At 39.5% G+C, this 13,643-nt stretch overlaps 1 protein-coding gene across 1 annotated transcript in view; it reads right to left on the bottom strand.

The window, feature by feature from the left end:
- UBN2 (ubinuclein 2) overlaps positions 1-13,638 on the bottom strand; it is a gene marked incomplete at its 5' end in the record, with an annotated part of 48,488 nt that extends 34,850 nt beyond the window's left edge. The window contains 3 exons of the mRNA XM_010565861.1: positions 2,342-2,443; positions 8,828-8,920; positions 13,489-13,638. Coding sequence (XP_010564163.1) covers positions 2,342-2,443; positions 8,828-8,920; positions 13,489-13,638 — 345 coding nt within the window. The remainder of the gene's footprint in view (positions 1-2,341; positions 2,444-8,827; positions 8,921-13,488) is intronic.
- Positions 13,639-13,643: the final 5 nt, after the last annotated feature.

Here is a 13,643-nt window from a genome sequence, read left to right as displayed (position 1 = left end):
AGAAAGCTTTCGTTATTTTTTTTTCTTCTGGGATACAGAGGGAGACAACAGGATGTCAATTCTGGAACAATTCAAGAAGCATTCATTTTTCAAGTGTTTGTGCCCAGTATATTATAGCTTTTTATGTGTAAGAAAGGATATCTTCCAAAAGGAAGTCAGTCCAGGCTGGGCCTGGCTCTGACATTTCTCAGGGTACATGGTGATTTAATAGCTGGCCACACAGAAGATGAGCAAGCCAGACATGTAGATTTTCTCTCTCCACTCCCTATTTGCATGTGAGATGGAATGAGAGGTTTTGTTGAACTTAACTCCTACATTACAGGACCCTTAAGCTCTGCAACAGCAACTTAGACTGCAGCTGGCACACAGTGCATTTTTTTTTTCTTCTTTTCTGCATAGAAATGGGGTTAAAAGCAAAACAGAGATGGCCTCTCGCTAGTCTGTATTTGTAATGCAGACACAAGGCATAACGATTTGTTCAGAAGAGCAATCTTTAGAGAATACACCATTCTCCCCAATAGCTTCCACAGCTACCACATGATGCAACCATCTGGTCCTCTAACAACTGCCTTTTGTATGTTCTTACAAGGAGTCTGGCAAGGGGTATCAGAAGCAAATGCTCCTGCAAATCTAAGGGATCTGCTGCTGGTAATAAGAACAGCACTGGAAGGAGGCACAGTGTGAGAAGTACTCCTACACCAGTGAGCGTTCAACCCTGATAGACTCACATACATCTTTGATAGAGACCTGTACTACGAGTACTGAAAGTTATCCGAATCACATATCAGATCTGTGATAGGTCACAATAAATCCAGAAGAACCAAGATACAACTTGGGTCCTGTATCATAAAGTTTCAAAACTGAGGATGATTAACTTAAGCAACAGTGAGAAACCAGATAAGCCTATAGGCTCAACTGGTTTCTCAGCAGGAGCGAAGCACATCTGTTCTTACTAAGCTGAAGATCAGAATCTGACCTTTGGAAAGGACATACCAAGGCACAGGCCCCAGTATTGTTCCAGCAGCACAACCAGAAGTTGAGGGATAATGACAGGACAGCTTAATATTGGCAAGTTCAACAAAAATTTTAATCTAGGCTAAGAAAGGACAAATTAATACAAGCCACAATAAGCATCAACAGCAAACTCACTTTTCACCCAACTTGTTCACATGCCTTCAGACCTAGTTCAAAAACTAACAACACACAGATAAGCTCAGCCTGCCATCCACTGTGGTTAAGAGCTGAACTTCTTTTGCTCAAGGTATCAGTTCTGCAGCATGCCTTCTGTGCACCTCACACAGTTCTTAAGAGCAATATTCATTGCAACATCTATATGCTAGAACCTCACAGCTCAGTGTTCACAGAAGCTCTTTACAAAGTTTTATAATTTCCCAGATCTACTACCACATCACTTCTGTGGTTTTCTTACTCTTTTCTCACAACTCCTTTTCATCATCTTTCCTCTCCCACTCAAACTTTTAGCTCCCTCCTCTTCAGAGGAGCAGATCATTGCTGCTTTGTCTAGTGTTACTCAGCAGGAGGAAACTGAAGGCTGGCTAAAGTGTCAGGTGTTTTTTGTTGGGGTTTTTTTTGTTCATTTTTACTTGACTACAAACAGCACACCTACTTCTTCCTGACATCTAATAAAGGAGAATTACAGGAGGTCTCCAAGTTTTTGTATTATCCACTCTCTCTTCCAAGCTTCTTCCTCATTTTCCTAATTTCATGTATCACCTCTAAGATGTCTTCAAATGCCCGCTTATAAGCCTCTTGATATCCCTGATACTACCTGCACCTAACTAATGCCTTTTTCTTTTACCTTGAGATGTGCTTTCATTTCTGAAATACATTCAGACCAAGTAAGATGTAATATCCTGCTGTTTAACCAAGCTGTTTTATCTCAAATTTTTCAGACCTATTTGGTGAATATTTAGAATAACCATCCTATTCTTAGTGGTTGTTAAGAGCAGAATAGCTTCGTGATCTAATGCAAGAAATCTAACACCAGTAATCTTCTAACAATCCAGACAGCTAGTACAAGAAACTAAACAAAGCCAGTGTAATTTCAGTCCACAGTAAATGAAGGGCACAAAAAAATAATTTAGTTTCTAAAGCTGGAAAATTATGGGATATAACAATAGCTTTCTTAATTCTTGCCATGCATAATGATACCTGAATAAGACTACAAATACAGTCATTCGTTGGATTCCCAAAGTAGTATGCCCTTTGGATCCCTACCAGTTATACATGGGCACAAAGTGTTTTCCCTTACCTTTCTTCTTTATCAAAAAAATAAAACATTGTCTTATTTCTCCTTGCTGCTTTGATGAGGCTTACTTACCGCTTCAGAATTATCAATGAAAGGGTCTGTTTCATCATAACCATAACCTATATCAATTAGATCCTGCAGGCGATCCTTCCGATGTTTGTGGGGCTTTCCACCCTGAAAACAAAGCAAGTGTTACATCATTTGGGAAACAGGGAAGCAAGATATTAAAATCTGTAAAACATAAGGCATTGGAAGGATGAACAGTCAGGGAATTAGCAGTTTTGCTTTCTTGGATGCTTCCTTGAAGATGGTCTAGGTGACTAATAAAAACTTTCACAGGAATGAGCTCTGGCAAACATGCTTTACCATAGCCTTACCAGAATCATCCCTGAAAAGTATTCACTAGCCAGCTGCTTTCTGCATGACCAAGATCTTCCTAACGTTTCCTATTTAGAGATGTTTCACTGTCCTATGCTTTTAAAACACAGTGATAGGACTGTTAGTGATAGAAGGACTGGGATAATTTAGAAAGTGTTAAGTTTTCCAGTATGTTACAGAGTCGTTACAAAGGAAAATACCGATAGTCTAGCATTCAGTAAAGTGTTTCCCCATGGAAGAAGGACTGCTTCTCTACAGAAAAGAGAAGTCTAAATCAAAAGAGCAAAATATTGATCTGGTACTTGCAGATATGCTGTCTACAATTTTTCAAGAAGTTACAGTATTCATATGACATAACTGAAGGAAAACATATTAAGATAAAATCCTTTGAAATGCAAGAGCTGTCACCTCAGTTGATAGGACCGGGCACGAAATGGTTACTTGAGTAACTTAATGCCAGAAGCTGCATCACGGACTGTGGGCTCACTTACCTCCAGGAGACAGTAAACTTTATTTTAACCCGCAAGTACTTTTCTCATGTCAAAGTTTTATTTTTAAATCAAGTCAAGTAAAAACTGACACCCTGCTCAAACATCCAGGGAATCTAAACTTAGTTGTACAAGTGGGAATCTGCTTAGGATAAGGCCTAGTTTTCAAACTCCCATATGTTGTCAAAATTGTCAATATAAAAGTCTTAAAAGATAAAATTCTCCAAAAGGCACCACCTTCACTAAAATTATAACCAGTGTTCTTCGATGAATTTGAGAAGACTTGCTCCTGAAGCTTCTTTGCTTTGCTACTCTACTGTTCTAAGCATGTTTAGAATGAGTCTTTTCAATTGTGACATCCAAATATCACAACCCACTCGTTACTATGAGTATGCAGGCACTGTTCAAAGGTTTCATCCTTGCTCTTTATGAGAAGCTTAAGCATCCGAACACCTCCATTTTAACAATATTTTGCAAGAATTCAAGTTTGCAACTAAGTAAAGCATGCACTCTTGCAAACAAACAGAACTCTCACAAGCATAATCAAATAAATAAATTCAATAGTTCTAGGAGAAAAACCTCAAAAGTGAGTTCTGTTTTTAATTCATGTTTCCAAGCTATATTCCAGGCCTCAGATTTCCAAGCTAAGTATTCCTAACTTTTCCTATCAGTCCTATCATCCCCTACAGCCACTCATTTGGTAAGTGTCTGAATAACTGCATGTTCCCAAAACATGCAGTACTTTTTTTTCCCTTTGAAAAAAACCCAAACAAACAATTGGATGAGAGAAGAAAAAAAAATCTTAGAGAATAAACATGGCACTTAAGAATTCTGTTTAAACTCCAGTGCAAAAGCTTGTGTATTTCCCATGATTCTGACTGAGGTGCTAGCAGGCTGTCTGAAGAATGCTACATAAACTATACTTTATCTCTACTGATCTCACTAATGTGTAATGCAATCCACCTCTGTACCACATCTCTTGCTAAGCCCAAGTAACCATCAACATCCTTGTTTCAGAGTCCAAAATCCTTTTGCAGCAATGGCTATTCTATGATTCTATGATTTCCGTGTATGGGCATTAAAAAAAAAATTTTAAAAATTCTCAATACATTCTGACTGCTTGTTATTCATAAAAACATAGTGCAAAGTTAATAACAAAAAAGAAGTCTCATAATAGCCAAATGAATAAAAGCAGGATTAAAATAGTAACCTGTATTCAGACATATGAAAAAATCTGAACCACTGTATGTAGTTAGAGAATTTCCTTCAGGCCTGGTTCTACCCAGTTTTGTTTAAGAAAGTGTGTTGAAAGTCCGTCCATATGATCAAGATGTTAAGGATACAAGACCGCAGCAGAAGAACTGAGGGGATTATCTGCATCAGTGTTTACTATGCAGCAGTTCAGGGAAGTTTCACCACTGAAGCTTTTCACCTTTCCCAAAAGAGTTCCTCCCACCTTTCTGTCCCAGAACATAAGCAGTCATACTTCAGCCAATTAAGATGTCTAGTTCCTGAGGCTGCAAATAGTATTCATGCAAGTATTCAGAAAACTCAAATATTAGTTCAACAAATTAACTGTGGCATGTAAACTAAGGCTTAAACAACCTTTGCCCAACAGGCAAAGGTGGCAAAACAGGTGGCAAATACAATGCCAGTTTTTAAAGAATCTTCCAAGGGCACAGCAGAGTCTATAAACCAGTAAACCTGATCTCTATATTGGGCAAGTTAATAGAAGTTTTAAAGAACAGAATCAGCAAGCACAAGAATACACATTCCAGGCAGGAAAGAATTTTCGTAGAAGGAAGCAGTACTTCACAAATGCTTTAAAAAAAAGGTCCAAAGATCTTCGAAGACAAGAAACTATCATGGGATAAGAGAGAAGGTCCATTCAAATTAATGTCTGGTTTAAGGCTAGGAAAGAAAGGGTAGAAATAAATATTTCATTTTGGCAAAGAAAGTAATCAGTGAAATCACCAAGGAATATGTATAAGTGAGCATAAGTCTTATGAGGAGTGGCTGAGGGAACTGGATCTGTTCAGTCTGGAGAAAAGGAGGCTGAGGGGAGACCTTTTTGCTCTCTACAACTACCTGAAGGGGGGCTGTAGTGAGGTGGGTGCTGGTCTCTTCTGTCAGGTGGCTGGTGATAAGATGAGAGGAAATGGCCTCAAGTTACAGCAAGGGAGGTTTAGGTTGGATATTAGGAAAAATTTCTTTACTGAGAGGGTTGTCACACATTGCAATAGGCTGCCCAGGGAAGTGGTTGAGTCACCATCCCTGGAGGTATTGAAAAAGTGCATAGACAAGGCACTCCAGAACATGGTTTAGTGGGCATGGATGAAGGTTGGACTTGATCTTGACGGTCTTTTCCAACCTAAATTATTCTAATTCATCCTCAGAAGCAACAGAGAGGGCTAACAGTTGTGGGGGCAGGGGAGCAGTGAGATGACAGAAATTACTTAAGATAGTAAAGAAAAAAAAAAGACAACTGAAGAATCACTGAAAAACCTCACAGTTGCTGTGAACTTCGTATGATAAATCATCAGTTGAATTCAGTATCAATAAAAGCAAGGTAATCCACACTAAGGAAGTACAACCCAAACAAGAAGAAAATACAGTGTGCTCCCAATTCGTTATGCTACTCAGGAAGCACTGGAGTTGTTACACACAGTTCTATGATGTTTGTTTAACAATCAAGAATGGTCGAAAAAGAAAAGAATTGGGACTTATGGAAAAAAGGAACAGAGAACAAAACCAGAAGTCATCATTATATCACTGATAAATCAGGGCATCCTACCATTAATATCCTTTCATTTAAAAAAAGAAATTAGAACAAAAAAGGGAACAGTAAGCCAACAAAGGATGTTTAAAGGTAAAAAACCACTGCTTCCGTACAATAACAGAATGTTAAGACACTTCAGCTGGGGAATGAAAGGGCTGAATTTACATGATAGCATCAGAATCACATGCAGCATGCGGAAGAACAGGAAATATTTCACTGTTTCTTACAATACAGAAGCTATGGAGCGCCAAGTGAACTCATCAGGTTTAAACACAAAGTGTATTTTCATACAACAGTCATCGTGGTACTCAGTGCCATGGAACACAAAAATTCAGTGAACTCAAAATGATTTGGCAAATTTATGGCAGAAAGCTGCACAAAGGGTAGTTAAACACGCAGCCTTTGGCTTTGGGAGAAATTAAGCCACAGATTGCTAGACAGGCACAGTGAAGTAATATCAATGCACACTTACTCTGTTGTACTTTCAAGTATGAGATTCCACTAGTGTCAGGGGACTATGCTACCATCCATTAGATGGACCTTCGTTTTGATCCAACAAAAATTCTTGCATTATGCACAATATCATCCAAGATTCAATATCATGTTTTTACAACACAGAGCGTCTGATTTTGTCTAGAGAATAACAGCAATCAAAAGAATGAAAATGGGAACCATTCAGAATGGATTTTTATGCTGGTGTTTAAAATGTGCAGCAATTGCAAAAAAATTCTGAATAATCAAGTAAACAAATGGTACACTAACTTTATGCATCTTGTTTTACAAAAATATATTAATACATAAGCTTTTTCTTAGTATCTGCAAGATATATCCAATACTGTATGGATTTGATTATGAGTACAGGAATTTATCTGAAACAAAGTAAAAAGCCTTCAAGGAAGACTGTTCTTCACACATCACATTTTTCAGAAGTACTACCACACGTGCTATGATTAAAAAGATTGCTTGACTTTATTTTAAATGGATATAGATAAGTAATACCTAATTAGTTTAAGGAGGATATAGTACTTCCTGAAAAACTGAAAAAACCCTCTACTACTTTCTCATACAACAAGTGATTACTTTTACACTGAAGCACTGTTGAAGAGAATGGGTATCTACTTCATGGGACCCCTGTTCTAGTTTAAGCTAAGGAGCGAACATCTCACCACAAGAATCAGAAGATGGCTGGATGTTGTCAGAAGATGTGCAATTGTACCGGGTCAGCACACAGAGATGCAATTCCCCTGAGCATGGATGCTAAGTAGAGACTGACGGTTCTTGTATTGGAAGGGAGAAAGGACAGGGAGTATCTAACACAAGAAATATTAATCCCTCGCCACCCTCCATGCTTAGTGGCCCTAACCTAGTAAACTGTTCCTTATATAGAAGGCATAGCCCTTCCAGGAATTTTGTAGGGCTGAGGGGCATAACTTATGGCAGAGAATGAAAGAAAGGCAATAAATCAGAAGTGCAAATAGTAATCGAGATACAAGCACACCATGAATTTAAACTGTTGCAAAATGATAGTTTTTGGTACTTACTGCTTTCTAATAGTTAAAAGTATCTATTTGCCCCTTTTTATGACTACTGAGCATTGAACTCTAGTTTTCCTAAGTCTAATAACACGTTTTGTCCATAAATGTACATGTTTAGCTTTGATGTATGCATAAATGTATATGTAAAATTAGACTGCTTCCACTACCACTCCCTCCTACATATATTGCTTTACATGCTCCATACCGACTTTCATCTGTTGTAGTTAAGCAACTTCATTCAGGACATTATAAAATCCTTAACTTGTATTATGGAAATGAGTCTTCTAGAAAAGTACAGTTGAAACATTTTTCTCTCATGTTCAAAAAATAATTTATCATTCAAATGAAAAGCAAACAATATTCTGGAACTGCCTTCTCAATTCACTGGGTATACTGGGTTCCGTCAATCCCTCCAAAAGGTGAAAATTTTTCTTTTCAGTTTAAGGGTTTCTTTTGTTAAGTATCACAGCTAACATGCCCTGAAATAGTAATTACTTCTACAGAATGCATGGACTGGGCACTCACAGAAGTCTGCCTTTACCAGAAAAAAAAAAAAAGCCAAATAAATCAGACAAGAAAGATTTTAATATGTATATTAATGGCAAAAGATACAAATGACTGCTCGTTTCCCTTCTTTATTATTGAGGTGCTGTATTAGTAATCCAGAATATGAACATGCCTAAGCACGATGATGAGTTTTGATTGCTAGCTCAGAATTAATCACCCAACCCTACCCATATGAATTTCTGAAGACCTGTTTGGGTGTGGTTTTAGTCAACATCTTCTGACTTCTACCTTCATTTGTTAGTGAAAGTCTCTTTATGCTGTTACCTAGTGTTGTTCAAGTCATTCATGCTACACTTTCAGGAGTCAGCAGAGTATCTTTAGGCAGCTGGCAGCTACAAGATAAACTCATCAAGCAATGACATATTATTCAACAATAACTTCCTATGGAAGCATTCCAAACTAGTCAAAGTCATGAAGATTCATCAGTATTTAGCCCAAAAAGAAGTGCTGTTCAATAGTGCACAACAGTATTACATAAAAATTCTTTCCTCCAGCACAGTATTTATCATGAATATCAACCTGCATCTATTACTCAGTTTTATTTATATAGGAAGCTTTTCCAAGAATAGCTTCACAAGCTATAACATCCTATAGACAAATCTATTTAGCAGACTTGCCTAATAAGCTTGTAGCAGCTTCACGCTGCTTAAATGAAATATAATGAGACATTCAGCTCCAAAATGTACAGAAGTCATTTGACACTACATTAGCAACCCTATTCTGGAAAAAACCCTGATGTTAATATCTCTACAGCATCATAAGTTATCATTATTAAATATTTGTATATTTTAATACAGGTACAGTAACTTACATATTTTGCCTCAAACTTCTTGGCTAGCATTTCTACTTCATGTCGCTCACGTTGTTCATCATTAAATGGGTCTTCCGAGTGAACCAATTTTTTCTGAAAAATGCAGAAGTTAAATATTCATTCCGTAAGAAACACACGTAGTGCATCTAATAAAAACCTATTAAATGTCAATGAACAATGCTCTGATGACTTAGAATTTATACTGAGTCCAAACATTTACTTTACTTACTAAAAATTAGTTTGACCCATTCAGTTATCATTCAGTTACTTTTCTTCTAATGAGAACACAAACAAAAAAGTTAAGAGAAAGACTCAGATTTATATTTTCCCAAGCATTCCACTACAACCTCAACTGAAAGTGTAAGCATAAGAGAGAACTACGGCCATTTGAGGTTCAAACAGAAAGAACCCTCTCTAAATAGAACTCCTTTTTAGTTCTACTTCCACTGGTGCCTCTCATTGGTGCTATGATCCTTCTAGACATAATACACAAGATGTACCTGGCACACTAATCAGCAGGGAAACAGCCAGAAGACTAAAAAGCTCTGTAAGTTACCACCATAACTAATGTAACTCCTTTAACTCTTGTACCATTATTTTTTTCTTCAGTAATCATAGCATAAATTCTACAAGATTGTCACTACAGCAGCCACAGGGACAACAGATTTACTATACCAGCTGTACAAATAAGCAGAAAGTACTCCCCACCTCCACTTTTTTTTTGAGAAAGATGTTTTCACTGACACAGTCAATGAACAGTAATCAAGGGTATACATAGCACTTTTTTGGGGAAATCAGGTATGGCAGAAAAATAGGGCTGCCTTCTTTAAATTAGAGTTCACATAAAATACAGTAATTGTTGGAAGGAGGGGAAGGTACTACGATGCTAAAATATGGTGGAATGGAGTTCCATTTTACAGAACTTTATGGATGGCAACTAACTTCACTGCACATGGACCACTCATCAATGAATAAATGAAGATTTATGGTAGACTAAGACAGAACAAAAAGCAACACTAAGTTCAGAAAAGCAAGATCCTTCCTCCACAGTATGAAAAGCCAATATATTGACTAAATGGTGACCAAACAACAACAAACTAGCTCAGTAGTATCAAGACCAACGTAACAAGGAAGGTAAGCTAAGCAAAACTGCAAACACCACATAATTATTTAACATTTTCTAAACTGCGTACTTAGAAAAAAAATAGCAGGGGTTATAGTTAATCCTGAAACATAAGTTAAATACATACATATTTCCTGCAGGCATAATTAAATATAAAATACTGCTCAATTCATGCAACACCATCTTCTCTACTTTTAGGTAGAAAAATCTATTCTGCATCTTCTGTGAGGCAAATCTCGTTTTTTTAACTGTGAAATGAGATGTGGTTGAGGGCAGAGCTCATGCAAAATATAGTACTTAACTTGCCTCTCTCCACCAAACTCTCGAAGCTGTTGCTGACTACCAGTTTGAGCACTATTGGAGTCTCAAATTCAAGCAAGTTTTAGTATTGATGGTTTCTGAGGGCTCTGACGGACAGCTTTCAGACTCTGCAGTAACTTTAAGACATTACTACTTCAGCACCTCTACAGCCTGCCTGACAGAAGCCAACTTGGGCTTCTGGCTCACCCACTTTGAGTTAAGTTTTACGCACCAAGCTTCAATTACACCAACAGAAAAGAGAGTGCATTTTTACTTCTGCCAGTTTTTAAGAGGCAAATAAACTCTTCAACCACACTAACTGATTACTCACATCCAAAAACTTTACATAAATAATTCCTACCAAAAGATGAACTCTATCAACAACCCTGTCAAAGGATGTTCTCTTTATCAAGGCAAAAAAGCAGAACAAGGACAGCACGAGTTTCCAACATAAACATTTCCACTAGCTTCTGATTCAGGCTAGAAACACAAATTTCGAATAAAAAAAAAAAAACAACAGAAGTTGCACTCATCCTATCAAGTTTTGGGATTCTCTACCATTTCATTAAGAGACCTATTAAAGCAATGTTTGAAGTTCCCAGAACAGCCTGCCTCTGGAGAACCTTTCTTGGTTGCTCCAGTTTCAAGCAACACTACAAGTTAGAAAGACAAGCTCCTCATTTTGCAATGTTGAACTTTAATGGGAATAGTTATAAGGAAGTTGAGCAACTTCTTATAAGGGATAAGGAGTGAACAATAGCTTTCAGAGAACCCAATCAATCTTCACCCTACAAAAATAGTTTGCATAGCTAAGTTTACATGAACTGTTCATTTTAAACTGAATCATTACTAAAACAAAAACAAATCTGGAAATCTAAAACTCCACTTGAAACCACAGCATTAACTGCTGACTAGCTACTACCTACTTGGAAAGAACAAATCTCAGATTCTGCAGAAAAGTGATAAAGGGCAGACATTTCTTGGTCAAGCTTCTTTTTAACAAGGTAGTTTTCTCTGCTGCGTTAACTGGTATAAATCACCGTAGCTATTCTACTCCACAAGCAGGATGAGTTTTCCTTTCACATCTTTTTTCTGTTTTAGGACTTTGAACAGGTTACATACCAGGGTAAAAGACTTCTGTCATCCTAAGACTCCTGCACTGTGCAGAGCAAATTGCCCTCTTGTATTTGCTTTAACTATGAAGGAACCAGCATGCACTAATTTTATTGTGGGATAAAATGTTTCACCCCCTCTCTTTTCATGCTGATTAATACAAGATTAAGTCCTCCCTCCCACATCAGAATAGCTTTTCCAGCTTCTACCATATAGCAAGCAAGAAGTTAAACTGACAGGCCAAGTACACATCAGTTTTTAAACAAGAATGAAAGTCCAAAATTCCTTTAAAAGAATCGCAATTTATGACACCATTTTACATAATCAGCCGATTGTTCCACACAGTCCAGCAACAGACAGGCCATTATGATCCTTTAGTTTCAATTGGGACTCTTACAGAGAGCTGAAAAACATACACAATTTCTTATAAAGTATTTCTATCACTATTTCTACCTTAAAAGCAGTCTCTGATCCTAATTGTACCAAAAATCCCCTCAATCAATGCTCCCCCACAGAAGACATGGAATTTGCATCAAAACTACTAAAAAAAGCCATTTTCCCCTGATTACATAATTAACATATTACCATCCTACAGAAAAAAGGCAGTTATGGAACTGGGAACTGCCAAAGGGCAAAGTCAACCTCCACATACTGAACCACTTCTAAACACTAACACAATTTTCACCTTCACACAGGAACTGCTGAGAAAGATGGCACTTCACAGAGCAGCGTGCTTATGCTACACCAGTTCAGAGGAGTCCTAACTGGCAGTGTTTGCCCACAACAGCCGTAGGACCGGATGAACAGAAGGAACCTTTTAACTTGCATCGGATCATCTCAGAGGGATTAAAATCACAGTCATCGATTTTTCCGTCTTCCACATTTTAACACAATCTAGTGTGTACACATCCCTGCTACTACAGAACAAAAAGTGAGCAGGCTGCTAAGTATAGTTACAAGCATCATCATCATCACCTAGAACCACTTTGGTTCATAAAACATAAGTTTTAACCACTCTCGAGTTTGTGCTGGATGTAAAAATCCAATGGCAATATTAGGACTGGTATTTGAGGTTTGCTTTTCTCACCAGAACTTTCACAACCTTCTCAGTAGTAGTTACTTCCTGCCTCCCTGCCCTTCCCAAAAAGATGTAAACTTTCTCTAAAATTGTCTGTGTGCCGGAATTACGAGGAGCAATGACTATTTAAATCAAGTGCAACTTCAGTGGTATCTTCAACTTGCTGAGTGGCTTAAGTGTGACCAGCTTAAAGACATGCATCTCTCCTTCCTACTTGAACACTGGGTCCTGTTGATTGGCTAATGATGCTCTCTTCTTAAAGTTGTCTGCACATGCTTTCCTCCTTACAAACCAAAAATAGTTCGAGTACCAGATATCTTCCGGTTGGGAGGAATAAGAAAAGGTAAAGTCCTTCTCCTCCCTCCCCCCCCGAATGAAGTTCTAACAGGTGAGGCTATAGTTTCAACAACATTAACTCTCATTCATCCCTGCCCGCCCCCCCCCCAAAGACTGCAGAAACTCCTCTCCAAGTCTGCTAATGCTCACTTCACTGCTTCTCAAGGCTCGCAGCAGAGCCGGGCTAATAACTCTTCATTTGCCTGCCCACAGCCTACAGACTATCCGGAAAACAGACCGGCGCGGTAACAGTTTCGTTCAGCTGCCAGAAAAAGCTCCCGGGAAGGGGGGAGGGATGCAACACTACCGCTCCCCAGGCGGGCACAGTGAGGTAGGGTAAGCTGGGCACAAGCCACTGGCGCTCCCCCGGCCCTGCTCGCAGCAAACGCCGGGAGCCCTCGGCCGGCGCAGGGACGACAAGCGCGGAGCCTCCCCTTCCCCCCCCACGGGCACAGGCGCAGCCTCAGCACCAGGAGGAGCCCGGAGCTACGGCCAGGCCGGCGGACTTCCCTCCGGGGCGCCGCCCCGCCGGGCCGGGACCACCCCGCGCAGCACGGGGCGACCGATAACGTTATCGGCGAGGCCAGGGACGCGGGCAGCTGCCCGCCGGGAGGGAGGAAGAGGAGGAGGAGGAAGCGCGGCGGGGCCCGGCTCGGCGAGGGGACGGGAAGGGGCAAAGGGAGAAGGGGGGGGGGAGAGGAGGTCCCGTACCCGCGAGTCCCCGCACAACAGCAGCTCCGGGTAGCTGAACTCCACGCAGCCCTCCTCGGTGGGGTCCTTCAGCACCACTTCCAGGCGGACCGTCTGGCGGAGCGGGAGCGCCTCCTGCGGCGGCGGCGGCTCCTGCCGGCTGCTCTGGCGCGGCG

The sequence above is a fragment of the Haliaeetus leucocephalus genome, unplaced genomic scaffold (assembly GCF_000737465.1).
Source record: "Haliaeetus leucocephalus isolate CR32 unplaced genomic scaffold, Haliaeetus_leucocephalus-4.0 Scaffold196, whole genome shotgun sequence".
In the NCBI taxonomy this organism is placed as follows: Eukaryota; Metazoa; Chordata; class Aves; order Accipitriformes; family Accipitridae; genus Haliaeetus; species Haliaeetus leucocephalus.
This window is presented reverse-complemented; position numbering and strand designations above follow the sequence as displayed.